The following is an 18,656-nucleotide window of genomic DNA, read 5'->3' as shown; positions in this document are numbered from 1 at the left end:
TAACATCAAGCCCCTAGCTATGTAGTGTGCCATTTCCACAGGTGTATAACATCCAGCCCCCAACCGTGCAGTCTGCCATTTCCACAGGTGTATAACATCCAGCCCCCGATCATGCAGTCTGCCATTTCCACAGGTGTATAACATCCAGCCACTGGCCATGTAATCGCTGTTACAGACAATTGTGGGAAAAAATGGCTCATTGTAAAATAGCTCCCTGAATTCCAGCATGGTCCTGTTATAGGATGTCAACATTGCCAAAAGTACTTCCAGCAATTTCCTCCCTCCTAGATATTCCACCATCACCTATTAGCGGTATTGTTGTAAAGTGGAAGGAACTGCAGCAATTCAGCCACGAAGTAGAGACCAGGTAAAGTTACAGAGCGGGGTCACAGAGTTCTGAGGAGCATAGTGTAGACAAGTCACCAACACTCTGCTGACTCCATAACTACAGAGCCCAAACCTTATCTTCCAGGAGCTCCATGGCATGGGTTTCCATGGCCGAGCAGCTGCATGCAAGCATTACATCACCAAGCCCAATGCCAGGCATCGAATGATGTGGTGTAAAGCACGTCGCCACTGGACTCTGGCAGTCTGATGAACGTGTTTAGTGAATGCCAGGAGAACGTTACCTACCTGACTGCCTTTTACTAGCTGTAAAGTCTGGTGGAGGAGGGATAAGGCTATGGGGAGTGGGTAAATGCGGGTATTCAGGGGTCGGCCTTAACGCCCTTAGTTCCAGTGAAGGGAAATCTTAATGCTTCAGCAGACCAAGACATTTTGAACAATTGTATGCTTCCAACTTTGTGGGAACAGTTTGGGGAAGGCCCAAGCTCCATAAAGGCATGGTTGAAGAGGGAAGGGGGGGGGGGGGTAGTGTAGAAAAAACTCTTGCACTCGCCTGCCACTCGGGTTGCAAACTGATCATAAATCACACCATAATATAGTGCACACGCCTCAGAAACAACTCGTTGACATGGCCCACTAGATTCTGGACCTGCTACACACACTTCTGCCTCAAATTAAAGGGTTAACACACTTAAAGAAAGGCTATGAATTCTCCAGGACATACAAGATCAAAATTTATTTTAAAAAAAGGCAGTAAAAAAAAAATGACACAATAAAATAACACAAGCAGCAAAACAGGTATAAAATAGGTATAAATAACACCATTATAACACATTATATAATACAAACACATGCGTACACATAAAGTCTTAAAGGGGTTATCCAATCTCTCCCCAATATAACTACTACATCTGTCCCTGTCCTACTGATCTGTTGTGTCACTGACTAATGACATCTTCCCTCACATAACATAGTAACATAGTTTGTAAGGCTGAAAAAAAAGACATCCGTCCATCCAGTTCAGCCTACTATCCTGTAAAGTTGATCCAGAGGAAGGCAAAAAAAAACCCTGTGAGGTAGAAGTCAACTTTCCTCCTTTCAGGGGAAAAAAAAAATCCTTCCCGACTCCAATCAGGCAATTAGAATAACTCCCTGGATCAACAACCCAACAACAGTGCATCATCCACAGATTCCCCCATAGCAGTGCATCATCCACAGATCCCCCATAACAGTGCATCATCCACAGATCCCCCCATAACAGTGTCATCCACAGATCCCCCATAACAGTGCATCATCCACAGATCCCCCATAACAGTGTCATCCACACATCCCCAATAACAGTGTGTTCTTCACAGGTCCCCCATAACAGTGCATCATCAACAGACCCCCCATTAGTTCAAAACCCACCAAAAGCACACCATTTGGTGCAAACTATTTTTTTTTCTTATCTTCCTCCTCAAAAACCTAGGTGCGTCTTATCATCAGGTGCATCTTATAAAGTGGAAAAATACGGTACGTTGATGGGAATCCGATAGGCTTTGGGATAGGAGCAGTGTGGAATCAGTAGAGTGTGAATGATCCCTTTAATTACTTTTCACAAAGCAGAATCTTTTTTATTTTTTTTCAAAGAATAATGATGGCTCAGTGGTTTGCACTGTTGGGGATCATGAATTGGAATCCACTCAAATATAAACTTGGAGTTTGTATGTTCTCCTCAAGTTTCTGTGGGTTTCCTTCCACACCATTCTGATACAAAAAAAATAATTAAATTATAGGGGCTCACCCAATTGCTTCTACGGATATGGTGCTCTTGCCAGTTTGACTCACCCTATCAAAAATTTCAGTATGTAGGTATATAGATAAGAGGCAGGCACTCTACATACAAAGTATTTATTGACAACCACAACATAAAATAAAAAGTAAAAAATAAAAATAATATCATATTAAAGCATATATAGAAGAGACTCCCCTTGTATATGTAGGATAAAATAGAATAGTATAGCAATTGTATATATTATCAATTATGCATCAAAAGCTGTATGTATGATCCCTGATTTTATGATTATCCACACAGCGATCGAGAGACATCCAATCGATGACAACTACTCCATCATATTCATATATACACAGTACAGACCAAAAGTTTGGACACACCTTCTCATTCAAAGAGTTTTCTTTATTTTCATGACTATGAAGGCATCAAAACTATGAATTAACACATGTGGAATTATATACATAACAAACAAGTGTGAAACAACTGAAAATATGTCATATTCTAGGTTCTTCAAAGTAGCCACCTTTTGCTTTGATTACTGCTTTGCACACTCTTGGCATTCTCTTGATGAGCTTCAAGAAGTAGTCCCCTGAAATGGTCTTCCAACTGTCTTGAAGGAGTTCCCAGAGATGCTTAGCACTTGTTTGCCCTTTTGCCTTCACTCTGCGGTCCAGCTCACCCTAAACCATCTCGATTGGGTTCAGATCCAGTGACTGTGGAGGCCAGGTCATCTGGCGCAGCACCCCATCACTCTCCTTCATGGTCAAATAGCCTTTACTTTCAAAGTTTTCCCAATTTTTCGGGCTGACTGACTGACCTTCACTTCTTAAAGTAATGATGGCCACTCGTTTTTGTTTACTTAGCTGCTTTTTTCTTGCCATAATACAAATTCTAACAGTCTATTCAGTAGGACTATCAGCTGTGTATCCACCTGACTTCTCCTCAACGCAACTGATGGTCCCAACCCCATTTATAAGGCAAGAAATCCCACTTATTAAACCTGACAGGGCACACCTGTGAAGTGAAAACCATTTCAGGGGACTACTTCTTGAAGCTCATCAAGAGAATGCCAAGAGTGTGCAAAGCAGTAATCAAAGCAAAAGGTGGCTACTTTGAAGAACCTAGAATATGACATATTTTCAGTTGTTTCACACTTGTTTTTTATGTATATAATTTCACATGTGTTAATTCATAGTTTTGATGCCTTCAGTGTGAATCTACAATTTTCATAGTCATGAAAATAAAGAAAACTCTTTGAATGAGAAGGTGTGTCCAAACTTTTGGTCTGTACTGTATATATACTAGATCATGTGAGTTTATACCAGCAATCAGCTCTTTCATATATATGAATACATTAGTCTCTTTCTGAGCAGTTCAAGTGCGATATTGTTAGTCAAGCTGTTACTTACGGTAGTTCATCAAATTAGATACATATCTTCGCATTGCCTCATTAGTTATTTGAGAGTTGCGATCTTACAAGTCGCAATATCGCGCTTAAATGGATCACAGTATATCACCGTTCTGTCTATTACCAATTAATAGTAGGATTTGGTGTCAGTAACTACAGTCTGTCCAACGTGGCGTCCCGCGTTGAATTGAGTCAGTGACTAATTACCGGGAAGGTCATATGAGAACACGTGAGACGCCAAGGTTTGGCGGTACGAACCACGTGGGATGTGAGGCATTGGGAACGGCAACACAGAAAGTCACTGCTGGAAGCAGAGCTCGCACGAACTGACCCAACGACAGGGAAGAGGTAATAGTACACCGATCGCCACGTGGGACGGTAGTTACTGACACCAAATCCTACTATTAACTGGTAATAGACAGAACGGTGATATACTGTGATCCATTTAAGCGTGATATTGCGACTTGTAAGATCGCAACTCTCAAATAACTATTGATACAATACGAAGGTATGTATCTAATTTGAAGAACTAAGTAACAACTTGACTAACAATATCGCACTTGAACCGCTCAGAAGGAGACTAACGTATTTATAGTCAGGTCCATAAATATTGGGACACCGACAAAATTCTAACATTTTTGGCTCTATACACCACCACAATGGATTTGAAATGAAACAAACAAGATGTGCTTTAACTGCAGACTGTCAGCTTTAATTTGAGGGTATTTACATCCAAATCAGGTGAACGGTGTAGGAATTACAACAGTTTGCATATGTGCCTCCCACTTGTTAAGGGACCAAAAGTAATGGGACAGAATAATAATCATAAATCAAACTTTCACTTTATAATACTTGGTTGCAAATCCTTTGCAATCAATTACAGCCTTAAGTCTGGAATGCATAGACATCACCAGACGCTGGGTTTAATCCCTGGTGATGCTCTGCCAGGCCTCTACTGCAACTGTCTTCAGTTCCTGCTTGTTCTTGGGGCATTTTCCCTTCAGTTTTGTCTTCAGCAAGTGAAATGCATGCTCAATCGGATTCAGGTCCGGTGATTGACTTGGCCATGGCAGAACATTCCACTTCTTTCCCTTAAAAAACTCTTTGGTTGCTTTTGCAGTATGCTTTGGGTCATTGTCCATCTGCACTGTGAAGCGCCGTCCAATGAGTTCTGAAGCATTTGGCGGAATATGAGCAGATAATATTGCCCGAAACACTTCAGAATTCATCCTGCTGCTTTTGTCAGCAGTCACATCATCAATAAATACAAGAGAACCAGTTCCATTGGCAGCCATACATGCCCACGCCATGACACTACCACCACCATGCTTCACTGATGAGGTGGTATCCTTAGGATCATGAGCAGTTCCTTTCCTTCTCCATACTCTTCTCTTCCCATCACTCTGGTACAAGTTAATCTTGGTCTCATCTGGCCATAGGATATTGTTCCAGAACTGTGAAGGCTTTTTTAGAGGTCGTTTGGCAAACTCTAATCTGGCCTTCCTGTTTTTGAGGCTCACCAATGGTTTCCATCTTGTGGTGAACCCTCTGTATTTACTCTGGTGAAGTCTTCTCCTGATTGTTGACTGACACACATACACCTACCTCCTGGAGAGTGTTCTTGATCTGGCCAACTGTTGTGAAGGGTGTTTTCTTCACCAGGGAAAGAATTCGTTGGTCATCCACCACAGTGGTTTTCCGTGGTCTTCTGGTGGTGCTGAGCTCACCGGTGCGTTCCTTCTTTTTAAGAATGTTCCAAACAGTTGTTTTGGCCGCGCCTAATGTTTTTGCTATCTCTCTAAGGGGTTTTTGTTTTTTCAGCCTAATGATGGCTTGCTTCACTGATAGTGACAGTTCTTTGGATCTCATCTTGAGAGTTGACAGATTCCAAATGCAAATAGCACACTTGAAATGAACTCTGGACCTTTTATCTGTTCATTGTAATTGGGATAATGAGGGAGTAACACACACCTGGCCATGGAACAGCTGAGAAGCCAATTGTCCCATTACTTTTGGTCCCTTAACAAGTGGGAGGCACATATGCAAACTGTTGTAATTCCTACACCGTTCACCTGATTTGGATGTAAATACCCTCAAATTAAAGCTGACAGTCTGCAGGTAAAGCACATCTTGTTAGTTTTATTTCACATCTATTGTGGTGGTGTATAGAGCCAAAAATGTTAGAATTGTGTCAATGCCCCAATATTTATGGACCTGACTGTACATATATAGGAAAGAGCTGATTGCTGGTATAAACTCACATGATCTATTATATATATATTAGAGTATGATGGAGTAGTTGTCATCGATTGGATATCTCTCGATCGCTGTGTGGGTGATCATAAAATCAGGGATCATACATACAGCTTTTGATGCATAATTGATGTTATATACAATATCTATACTATTCTATTTTATTCTAAATATACAATGGGAGTCTTCTTCTATATATGTTTTAATATGATTTATAATTTAATTTTTTTACTTTTTTAATTTTATTTTATATTGTGGTTGTCAATAAATATTTTGTATATATTTTGTAAATGATCTCAGATGTAGAGTGCCCGCCTCTTATCTATATACCATTCTGATACTGTAGGTTGATTGACCTCTTGGGGACAAGACGTGATGTGAAAGGTGACAATCCCTGTAAAGTTCTAGGAGCTATGTTGGCAGTCTATAAGCTACTGAAATAAATAATAAAAAACTATAAATACGACTATAAAAATCTTTTGAGAGGTGGTCCATCAATCCGGGTTTCTATTCAATCATGTCAGAAGTGAGAACTTTGAGCATGTCCCTGGTTTCTGTGTGTTGTCGCACACGACGGTGGCTGTATCATCATCATCATTTCCAAAACGTTTTCTTCAAAGAGGCGAGTCTTGACAATGGTAAAAAGAAGTTACAAATAAGTTACAGCAGAATAGTGAGTGCAGCTCTGGAGTATAATACAGGATGTAACTCAGGATCAGTACAAGATAAGTAATGTAATGTATGGCAACAGTGACTCCACCAGCAGAATAGTGAGTGCAGCTCTGGAGTAGAATGCATCCTTGGGAGTACATATCCTTGTAGTTACACCTATGTCATGTGATCTTGTATATATAAGAAGTATGTATAGTAGACTTATATGGCAATCGTGTGATTTGCTTACGGTTTTGATTCTTGCAAACCAGTGTCTCCAATGTTTTCAAGTTCCTCATCAGAAGTTTGCTTCAATTTTCTGCTTCGTTTCCTTTACATAAAAAGAAAAAAAAAAAAACAATTCATGAGATGACCTGCACCAGAAGGAACTTCCAAAGCTCATAAAACTGGGGTAGTCAGAGCGTGTGGTTTAATGTGTTTTTTTTTAGCATTTGATCATTGTGCAATCCATGCCAAGATGAATGAGTGCATTGGCACCTCAGGAGTATGAAGGGTGGGTGTAATGGGAGGCATGATTACTTTTCATTCCCTACAGTCAGACAGTCTCTGGCGGGTAGAGTTTAATTAGAAAGAATAGATGTCATATGAGCATGTGTCTGGCAGGCAGCTATTTCCCATGACTCCTCCATAAATATACATGTTCAGCTCGGCCAAACCTATTTAGTTTGACGTGGAAGGGTGTAAGAGCCACAAACTGGCTTTTTTTTAAATTCCCGACTCCTCCTGAATCGAAGAACTGATCCCATGATTAAGATTTATCATTTATCATATGTTCTGCGACTCATGTATGTCCTGCATGTCTTTATATACAAGGTCTAATGGAGGTGCCACATAAGTCACGTCCTTTCTAGTTCCAGCCCATTGTGATGTCCTAGAGGGAAGGTTACATTTTCAATCTCAATTTTCCCTCACAGAGTAGGCCTCCTTTAAAACTATGATGAAAAGGGTTGTCCCACCTGGGACATTTATGGCGTATCACTAGGATAGAGAAAGAAAATGCAGTCCATTCATATTGACTGTCGGTCAGTTCTCAGTAAACAGTCAAATAGTTCAAAAAGTGTCCGATAATTCACCAAAAACAGTCAGATATATTAGTTAAAAAAAGAGAAGCCCCTGAGGAAGCATTGGCGAAACTCGAGTTGGGCGGTTCTCCGTTTGGGAGCTGCTTTATTGTGTTGTGCCATTTTTTTCTGCTCTTATGACTATAATAAATTGCACTGTTTTTGCACAAAATCGCTGCGGTCCTTAATTCTTCTGGACTGCCGTCCTATTTCTTTCATGTAGGACAGCAAAAAAGGAGTCTGGACACCTTCTTCAGCTACGATGGGGCAATCAAAAACGATATCACCTCAAGGTTTTGAGAATCACCTGAGATGTTCTTTTAGTAGTATACCTGTGACTGTTTTTGCTGGATTATCGGAGCAGCGTATATTGGTTTTTAACTATATAGCTAGAATTTGCCTGCTCCGATCTCCAGGACACGAACCTCAAGTGAAGGCAGAGTAAGCCGTGCATGTGTAACCACCCCTCCATTCACCACTATGGGACTTCAGAAAACAGACAATCCAGCGCTCGCCCAGCTGTTTTTAGAAGTCCCATAGCAGTCAATAGGATGTCAGGCACGTGTGGTCTGCTCTTCCTTCCCTTTGGGGCCCATTCTGACTCTCACCAATTTGACATTTATGGCATATCCTAGCAATATAACATGAATGTGCCAGATGTCCCAAAATGCGTAAGCAGATCATTGGGTTGTGAACACAAGTTTTTTTTAACACTGAAAATAAAGTAACTTCCTTCTTGGCATGCAGGAGCTACCTTCTGAGAGCCATCTCTTCACTGCAACACCAAGCTGCTGGCCTGGCGTTCCTGCTTCCTGCATCGACTGAAAACACAAGGACTCCATAGTAGTACTGCAGAAGGTGAACTGATTGCACAGTTTTAATTTTTTTTTGCAGCGTACGGCTTATTTCTCCTTTTCTTCCAGGGTCTTCAAGAGTCAGGAGGCCCCATACACATAAGATTGAAGGCCAATTCCTCTGAAATAGATTCAGCTGAAATATCTTGGGACAACAGAGAATCAGAGGAGAAAGGTGTCCTGGTTTCCCGTGGGCTTTCTTCACTAAGGGGAGGATAGGCTCTCTTGTCCTCTTGTGTCAAGTGGACATTTTTGCTTAAGCACAAGCCTATCATTGGCTTAGGTCAATTTGGTCACATTGTCAACCTCACTGGGAGTTCTACAAAAAACAAGCAAGTATCTATATTTTTGGAAAACATAAGTACTAATCATGTGCTCACCTTTCAGGTTTCTCCTCGGAATGTTCTTCAAAACTTTGTGACTTCCAGAAAAACTTTTCATTTTTTATATCCAGGATTCTAACATTAAAAAGCAATCAATAGTTTGGTCTCATCAGCATAAAAAAAAAAAGTATTGAGCATTACAGGGGTCACTGCAGGGGAAATTAGCATGTGATGGTGGATCTCGATTTGTCTGTGGTGGGAATACCCGTGTAAGGTTGTAGAAAGAACACCATGTGACCTATGTAACAGATACTGTACATCATACAAGATGATTATAGTCATTTCCCTGTGTGATGCCCCCCCCCCAGCATAAAATGATGTCCGCCTGTCTATATCCATCATTCAAACGACTAGTGTCTCAGTCAACACTGAATCTAGGGTCCATCAGTGGTCACAGAAATACAAGGGCTTGGAAACATCCCTTTAAAGGGGTTGTCCAAAACCTGTTGTTATAAACCCCATTACTGAATTCTGATCTAATAGAGGGGTGGTGTCCTCTGTTCAGGATCTTCATACCTTGGCCAGTGTGGACATCTGTTATAAAGAGCGTCTTTCGCTCTGGAGGACCTGTACTGTCCTGCATTACCTAGACAACTCATTGATGTGAATGGACACTGTGTAATGCTTAGTGTCTCCGGTGGAGGTGCTGCAGAGGAACTGAATGCTTACTGACAGATCTTCTTACGGCTGGGGGATCCCAACGCAGCATCACTTTGTGATCGACTTATTTTCAAGGTCAGAGATTGTCCAAAGAGGAAACTACTGTTAAAGAGCAGGAATAGCATTTTATCAACTTCTTACAGACCTTTGACTTATGTGTTGTATGGAGGCCTGGAGAGACATTGGCTCTAAAGTGACCTTTCTATCATCGAGGGTGAAGGATAAACCTCAGTTATTTAATAAGGGGAGACGCAAGTGCTTGTATCGACTAGTTGGGGGGTAGAAGATCAGCTTTGTGATGTGTCAGTGACAGAAATACAATAGTGAATAAAACAGCAAATAAAAGTGACGTCAACAATGAGATATATCCAGTAATGTTACCCACTATCACTAATACATACCCGAGTATGATTTTGTAACACAAACACATCATTGCAATGGGAAAGAAACCGAGAACACTGATTAAAAGTCCAGTACGAAGACGAGAGGGACCTAAAATAGGGAAGAAAACCAAGAGCACTGGTAAGAGGCTGGGCTCCTACACACACTGTATGCAGTGACCCGATACAACATAACATGGCGAGGTTATGGGCCTCTGAGAGGCACAGTATTCCCCTCTGAAAGACCGCTTTCATGCTACGTTTTTCAGTGGTGCTCCCAGCACATACATCACATGTAGCCTCCATCCCCCACCTGATGAAGGTCAAAGAGTGTCCTTTTGGTCTCCCCCAAGCTGGTATACATTGGTATACCTTTCTTTGCCGCATAGAATAGCGTACATTTCTATGGTGCTACATTCAGAGGCATTCTGTAATAAAACTGTGTGGTATACATTTCTACACAGTGACATCCGAAAAATATTATAACATAAGGTAGGAAGGGGGTGCCATGGTCGGGTTTATTTAGATCTAATTTGAAGTCTCCAATTACATGGGTCCTGCCTGTCATCTCTATGATGCAGTGTAAAGCATTAGCTGCCACCACATTACATTAAAGGCTATGTATACCTTTGTGGGCATTTTTTTAATTAGTGCCTTGTCCTTATTTTGAGCTAGAAATAATTTTTTAAATTGGTCTTTATAAAAAATATGGAGCCCTTTTTCTGTACAGAGCTGAGATGCTCTAGTAGCTCCCTTTGGATTTTCTGTCTTTTCCATCAGACCAGGAGCTGACGGACTCCTTATCTCTGCTCTCTGACCTTATAAACACTCATTATAGCTCAATTCTTATCTTACTGATAAGAATGTGGCTTAAATAAGTGTTTATGACTAGTGTTGAGCGAACTTGCGATCTGCAAGTTCGGTGTTTGGGTTATCTAAGAATTCCATAATGGATTCAGTTATGCATGCTGTCATAGAATTCCGTAAATGGTCCGTGGTAACAGAATCCATTACGGAATTTTAGATAACCCGAACCCAAATGCCAAAGTTGCAAATCACAAGTTCTCTCAACACTATTTATGTCTTCTCAGTAGTTTAGAGATAAGGTTTATTAGATGAGCCTCACAAAGTGAGAGTACCAGTCACACAGCTAGAAAAAACAGATAACTCTTTGTGACAGAAAGGCTCAATATTTTTTAATGCCTCATTCAACATCCAGCATGGAGGCAGGGCGGAGTGCTGGTTGCAGAGTGCTATTGCATTTGTGTTTTTTTCTTTTTTTCTATTTTAAAAAAGGCTTATAAAAAAATTATTTTTAGCCATAAATGAGTAAAATGCAATCATTAAAAAAAAATTGCCTCCGGAGGTGTACATTTAAAGGGGGTGTGCCACCATTAAATATTATGTTAATATAATTCAGAATGAAAATCTAGTTACATATGCAATTTATTTTCTGTTACACAAATACTTCAGTGGATTGATATTCTCTTTGCTTTGTTACAATGGTGCCCCCTGTTGTTTCCTCTATACAGTTATGCACATGTCCACCTACTGAGGTAGGAACTGGTGTTAGGGACCACTCCATAGAGGCGACCTTGACGTGGTGAGTGGCTTATTACGCTTGGCCAAAATGTACACCAATGCCTCATCCAGCATAGAGGCAGGGCAGAATGCTGGTTGCAGAGTGCCATTGCATTTGTGTCTTTTTCTTTGTATACAATGATATAATACTGTAATGCAGTAGTAGAGTAGATGCTGTCGCATAGATGTCTTTCCTGAAGCTAACTGCTGGTCAAAAACTGATGCCTTCAGAAGCCAAGGTGTGTATCTACAGTCACACAAGAATGCAGCACTAAAAATGGCTGCAGGAAGTGACAAGGACCAAGGCTGCCTAAAACCACGCCCAGCAGAGAAAAACTTTAATAACAAGAACAAGGCGTGCAGCATACAAATTCCGGCCAGCAGATGGCAGCAGAGAACAATACGTAGAAACAACATAGGTAAAAGAAGAGGTAATAATACAGTGCATGAATTAAATTTGAAAAAAACAGCACACTCACCGTCTGAAATTCACTACGGGGATTTCACTATGACGAATGTCCAAAAAATATAAAACAACCTGTAACAAGAACATGTTAGAATGCAAAATATAGTTTTAGTCCTGTTTTCCAACTTGGAATGGAAAAGATCTGAGAAGTTAGATACAGTCCTGTTCATCCAGCAGGGACGTTCTAGATGGGTATTATTAAAATTAGTTCGTTAATTGGTCTTGAGAACGTTTTAAGCTCGCCCTTCCTGAAGATCTTCAACTCCACCTTCCGGACCTTGCCATCCTTGGTAGGGAAAACCCTTGAAATGAGTCTGATAGGCCAGTCAATCCTTTCGGTTTGTTGCTCTTTCATCAATACGAGGTCTCTTTCCTTCAAGTTTGGTTTGTGGTGTTGCCATTTCCTTCTTCCTTGAAGAATACTGAGGTACTCCTTTCGCCACCTGTTCCAGAAGTAATCTGCTAGGTATTGTACACAATTCCAGTGTTTTTGATAGATGTTAGCATGAGTAAATTCTCCACTAGTTATTAGCGTATTCTCAGTTTTTTGGGTAAGTAGAATAGCCTGAGTCAGTATGGCTGGTGTTTCAGGAATAGACACTGGCACAAGGGGTCTTGAATTGATAATGGCCGAAACTTCAGCGAGAAGGGTGACTACAGTTTCATGTGTGAGTCTAGACGAGTTTACATCCATTAACATAGAATTTAAGATGTTGCGTGAGATGCCGATCATTCTCTCCCAGGAGCCCCCCATGTGGGAACTATGAGGAGCATTGAAAATCCAGGTGCAACCTTTTTTCGCCAACTGATCTTGAATGGACTTGGTGTCGATGTTAAGTTCTCTACAGGCTCCGATGAAGTTGCTTCCCCGGTCAGACCTCAATTGTTTTACTGGTCCTCCGATTGCGAAGAACCGTCTTAAGGCATTAATAAGGCTGGATGTGTCCATAGATTCTATCACCTCTATGTGAACTGCTCGCACACTCATGCAAATAAATAGTACAGCCCAACGCTTACTGTTTGCGTGACCGCCGCGGGTCCTGCGTGCGGACACCATCCATGGCCCAAAGACATCTAGGCCAACATAGGTAAAAGGCGGCTCTGTACATAGTCTATCCGCAGGCAAGTCGGCCATTAGTTGGTATAGTTGTTTTCCTCTTGTTTTACGACAGTACACACATTCATGCAGTACTTGGGCCACACGTTTTTTCATACCTATAATCCAAAGGCCGGCAGACCGTAATTTACCCTCAGTAATTTGCCTGCCTTGGTGTTCGGCCCTTTCGTGGTAGTGTCGGATTAGCAAGACGGTGATATGATGTTTGCTGGGAATGATGAGAGGATTTTGTTCTGCAATTCCTAGGTGGGCTTGATTCAGATGACCACCAACTCTTAGCAAGCCAAAACTGTCGATAACTGGATTTAAGTTGGCAAGAGGACTTTTTAAAGAAATCTGCTGTTTGTTGTACAAGCACTTCCATGCTATGTTGAAATTTTTCTGCTGGACGTGATGTATTATGAGGTACTCACTATGAGAGATGTTCTCAGCAGAGAACGGTTTATGGCAGGCATGCCAACCATGACAATCTTTATCTTTGTGAGTATTATGATAACATCTTGCAATGTGCACTAACCTTGCAATAGTTCTGACGAGTCTCATCCAACTGGAGAAACGTTCAAAGCACTGACAAACAAAGCTGGCGGTTTGCCTTGTTCCAGTGACTAATGCACTAACTTCAGCGCACATTTCTGGATCATTATCCGGATCCTGGATGCTGAAAACTTCCTGTACACATTTGTCCGCCTCTCCAAGCAGAAACTCTGCACCTGTAAGCCAAGTAGAGTTAGTAAAGGAACCTATAGACATAGGCCTAGTGGTGTAATCTGCTGGATTAAGTTCGGATGGTACATAGTGCCATTGTTCAGGTTTGGAGGACCTCCTGATTCTCTCTATGCGGTTACTAACTTACACATAAAATCGCTTGGTCTGATTGTGGATGTAACCTAAAACGACCTTACTGTCCGTGTAATACTGGACTTCAGCTATGTCGACACCCATTTCTTGTTGTATGAAGTCCGCAATCTCCACTGCCCACACAGTCCCACAAAGTTCAAGTCTGGGAATAGTATGATCGGGCTTGGGGGCTAACTTAGCCTTACCAAAGACGAATCCAACGTGATTTTGATTGTTGGGTTCTGTCACCTTCAGATAGGCAACCGCTGCAATGGCCTCGAGAACACGTGGAGTTCTTTTTTTATGCTAGAGGAAAGTGAGGTTTTAATATAGCAACTCGGGATGTAGATCTCATCCAAGGCACACAAGGATCACTTGTAGGCTTCCCATTTTTGCTCTTTCTCGGAGGGAAGTGGGGTATCCCAATCCCTGACTGTTTCAGAAAACTGTCTCAGTAGAGATTTACCTTGTATGGTGATGGGCTCTACAAATCCCAGCGGATCAAATAGGCCATTTACCACTGATAGGACACCTCGTTTTGTGAATGGCTTGTCTGCACAACTTATCTGAAAACCGAATGAGTCAGCCGAGAGATCCCATCTGAGGCCCAAGCTCTTCTGCACAGGTGGACTGTCCAGTCCCAAGTTAATGTCCTTGAATCCTGGTGCATTATCACCTGATTCGAAGGCCCTCATAACGGCCAGACTGTTTGAAGCAATTTTGTGTAGTCTAAGTTTAGCTTGGTACAACATACTTTGAGTCCTTTTGAGCAGATCGATAGCCGCTTCTTCAGTAGTGATTTGAGTCCATAGTCTACATAAAAAAGTCCTTTTCTACAAAGTCTCTGGCGTCTTTACTGTACTCGGATTCTCCCTCTAATGCAGTTCGCCGAAGGCCATAAGTTGCCACGGCAGGTGAAGGGCTGTTTCCAAATACGTGTACCCTCATTCGATATTTCGCCATATCTGTGTTGGTGTCATTATTCTTGTACCACAGAAACCTGAGGAAATTCCGGTGGTCCTCTCTGACTACGAAACAGTGGAACATCTGTTCAATGTCAGCGGTGATGGCAACGAGCTCTTTTCTGAACCTTATCAGCACTCCAACTAGGTTATTTGTCAGATTAGGACCTGTGAGAAGGACATCATTAAGAGATACACCTTGATGTTTGGCGCTTGAGTCGAAAACAACCCTAATTTGATTAGGTTTCCGTGCGTGATACACTCCAAATGAAGGCAAGTACCAGCACTCGTCGTTCTTCCCTAAGGATGGAGCTGGTTCTGCATGGTTGTTACGGAATATTTTATCAATAAAGGCAACGATGTGTTCTCTCATCTCAGGCTTACTGTTCATGGTACGCTGAAGAGAGTTAAATCTAGACAGAGCTTGTTCCCTATTGTTCGGGAGTCTCACCTTGGTAGCTCGGAAGGGTAATGGAGAAACCCAGTGATTGGTTTCGTCTTTAAAAAACTCATTGTCCATTATCTTGATAAATTCTCTGTCCTCTACTGATGAGGCTACTTTATCATCGTCCTTGCTTGTCTGAAAGACTAATCTTCCCAAGTTGTCAGCAAAGAAGGGAGGAATGTCGTCAGGTGGTTGTATGAGGTCTGGAGGCTTCTCTTTCACCTCATAGTGATGAGGGCAAGGCTTAATGCAAGTTGTGCGTCCATCTCCACGCATGTACGTTTTAAAAGAGCCGATTCTTGGTTGATCCAAGCATACGTTTCCTATGACTACCCATCCCAAGTCCAGTCTCTGGACGTATGGTGCATAGTCGGGACGATTACACTGTTGACGCACCTTGTGTACCCTTAGATGGTCTCTGCCAAGCAGGAGTAGAATCTCGGCGTTGTTGTCCATAGGTGAGATAATGTTGGTTAGGTGCCTTAGGTGTGGTTGGTGAAATGCAGCTTCCGGAGTAGGAATTTCATCCCTATGGTTGGGTATTTGATCGCAGGACTGGTAGTGACAGCACCCGGTGAATCTCTTGTGAGTGGAGTTGGGTGTATAGCTGAGGCATGTCTTTCACTATGACACTCCTCACACTTGATGATGGATTTACAGTCCTTAGCCATGTGCGCCAATGAAGCGCAGCATCTGAAACATACCCCAAGCTCGGTGAGGACTTTCTTGCGCTCCTGTATGGTTTTGGATCTAAATCCTCTGCATTTGTTCAGTGAGTGTGTTTTTTTATGAATGGGACATTCACGATTGAAGACCTTGTCTCCTGATGAGGTAGTGTACTGTTTACCAGTGGGTACTGCAGATGATGGTAGGTTAGTCTTTCTAACACACACGCTGCTCTTTAAATCTCTGTGTTTATGCACAATACTTTCATACCTTGATGATTGTGTCACTGAAGCTGTAGTATTGAACTCCAGGAAGTCGAGGCTGGGGTCATTCCTCATCTGGGACTGTTCATCGATGAACCTACAGAAATGAATAAATGGGGGAAAAGTGACGTCATGACTCTTTTGTACCTTGAGTCTCATGCCGCCCACTTCTCTTGCAGACTGTATGGTAGCAATTGGGTTCACCCCGTGGGCTGTATCCAGGTAGCACAGCCCGGACAGACGAGGGTCTCTTTTGGCGAGCTCCAGCTCCATAAGCAAATCACTTAAATCCTGAAGCTTATGGACATCCTTGAGACTGATCTTGGGGACGTTCTGCAGTCTCCTGAATAGTGCCTTCTCTATTGCTTCTGCACTGCCAAAAGGTGCGTTCGAGTCTCTGCCAGGCTGCAGCGAGACCTGCTTCTGCTTGTCCCACATAGACAGTTCTAAGGCTCTTGATGCGATTTGTGGAGCCTGGGCCCAGCCAGTTGGTCAAGAGGTCGAGCTCCTGCTCTGCAGTTAGGTTGAGGTTGGCGATGGCGGCTTTGAAGGTTGCCTTCCAGGCTCTGTAGCTCTCTGCACGGTCATCAAATTTTGAGATACTGGTGTTAATTAGCTCTCTGCTCACCATAAACCTGGCAAACTCAGACTTATCTGATTTCTCACTGTTTGCTGCCATGACAACTTGTGATGCCCCTGGGGCGTATAGGCTGCGTGGCGTGAAAGGGTGAGATGCTTCCGGGTAGAATGATGTTGCTGCAGGGTTGAGCTGTGGTCTAGCCTCTGTAGATTTTGATGTCTGCTGCTTAAGCTGTGGGGGTAGGCCAGGAAACACCTGGTAGCCATCTTGCTGTAATAACTGTCCTTGAGAAGGCACGTCTGGGCGACTGTTATTGGATTGCTCGGGTGCTGTGGGTGTCACTGGCACTGTAGGTAGAGCTGACTTGGAGGTTTCAGTGTTGTTGGCTTGGACAGTACTGCACACTGGGGGCGGTGCAGATAACTGTTTCAGTACATAGTCGCTCGTGCGATCAACTGGATCGTCTATCTCCTCTGGTGGCAAGTAGACTGGATCAAGGCCTTGGCTCAATGCTTGCTCAAGTAGTCTTACTTTTGCTAATGCAATTTCCTCTTCCCTCTCCGATTCAAGAATCTTTATTCGAGCCTCTGCTTCTGCCCTCTTGGCTTCTGCCTCCTCTTCTGCCCTCTTGGCTTCTGCCTCCGCTTCTGCCCTTGCAAGAACTTCTTTTTCAGTGAAGGAACGCCTCACTTTGGATTGCTCTGCATTTATGCGGGCCTCTAGTAATCTGTCACTCAGGGCTGAGCTTCTAGAGCATGATGATCTGTAGGACCGCGAGGAATGTTTGGATGAATGCGATCTGTGTGATCTAGTTTCTTGCAAATGAGAGATGCGGAGTTCCACTTTATCTTTAGCATCCAGCACCATGGCGTCTCTTTGTCTGTCTATTGATTCTGCCTTGCACAATTCTGACGGGGCTTCTTCAATATTAGAGTCTTTTAGAAAGGTTATATACCTTGTGGACAGTCTCTTGTATCTTTCATGGGCTGCATTCAGCCACCCGGCGACAACTTGTAAACTGGTGGCATCGCCTGAGGAGGACTTAAGTCCTGATATGAGAGAGGAAACTCGTTCACATAGCTCTTCCTTCCTGGTGTGATAGTTTTCCGTGATCTTTATAGTTGGTTTGAGAGAGCGCCTTGGTCACGCAACTTGGTCCGTTGGAAGTGTGGGTTCTACTTCCCGCTCTTCGTAATGATCAGTATCATGTTGCATTTGCTTTATTTCATCATTGGGGAACTGTACAAGGTCCTATTCGGCCATTTTGATTTAAGGTGCGCTGGCTCTTTAAGAAAACAAACTTTTGAATTGGGGGCTGAAAATTGCAGTGCAGCTCGGATGAGGCACCCTGATGAGGTTCCTAAAGTGTTTTGAGTGAATTGCGGGGTTTTGTTTTGAGGGAGGCCCCGCGTGCGTGAACAGTTCTTATATCATGCGATCAAGGGTTAATATAGGATGCAGAAAATGGCTTGGCGAGTAGTGGAGGACTTCCAGGTGAGAGTATATCTACTACGGACACGCCGTGCTTCCCCTTAGGCTTGTGGGACATGCACTGTTGCCGGGCAGATTTGCTGCGAGTGGGCCTGTTGCAAGGGAGGTTCCTGAGTGTGGTACTGGGATCTGAGGGAACCTGTAGTCGGGCACTGGACTTTGAGATGGATATTGACTGGGGTATAAGGCTTTAAGGCAGTTTTTGACTGTTCTGTCCCCACATGAAGGCGAATGAAGGTGTAACTGATAATGACATTGTGACTGTCCTACCTTCGTATCCAAGCAGTGGAGCAGACCGGACCGGCAGATGCTCAGGTTGGATGGACCCAAACGTAGACACGAGGATGCAATCAAAAGTGGGTTTATTTGATTAAAAGCAGCGACATACGGTGATGCGATACAGTAATGCAGTAGCAGAGTAGATTCTGTCGCGTAGATGTCTTTCCTGAGGCTAACTG

General features: G+C 42.8%; 1 protein-coding gene and 1 long non-coding RNA gene across 4 annotated transcripts in view; one reads left to right on the top strand and one right to left on the bottom strand.

Annotated features, from left to right (window-relative positions):
• LOC120994439 (nectin-3-like protein) overlaps positions 1–18,656 on the bottom strand; it is a 130,765-nt gene that overhangs the window by 19,900 nt on the left and 92,209 nt on the right. For 2 of the 3 annotated variants that reach the window (XM_040422997.1, XM_040422998.1), the window contains exons 6-8: positions 9,812–9,902; positions 8,748–8,825; positions 6,682–6,762 (exon numbers count right to left, since the gene is read on the bottom strand). In XM_040422997.1, the coding sequence (XP_040278931.1) occupies positions 6,682–6,762; positions 8,748–8,825; positions 9,812–9,902 (250 nt within the window). Of the gene's footprint in view, positions 1–6,094; positions 6,422–6,681; positions 6,763–8,747; positions 8,826–9,811; positions 9,903–18,656 lie in introns of those variants that run through there. The other variant, XM_040422996.1, reaches the window with a different exon arrangement.
• LOC120994441 lies at positions 1,737–4,102 on the top strand. The gene is made up of 3 exons (XR_005777417.1): positions 1,737–2,474; positions 3,217–3,222; positions 3,425–4,102. It is a non-coding gene; the product is annotated as an uncharacterized LOC120994441 (long non-coding RNA).

The sequence above is a fragment of the Bufo bufo genome, chromosome 3, assembly GCF_905171765.1.
Source record: "Bufo bufo chromosome 3, aBufBuf1.1, whole genome shotgun sequence".
In the NCBI taxonomy this organism is placed as follows: Eukaryota; Metazoa; Chordata; class Amphibia; order Anura; family Bufonidae; genus Bufo; species Bufo bufo.
Note: the sequence above shows the minus strand (reverse complement) of the source record. Positions and strands in the feature narration are given on the sequence as shown.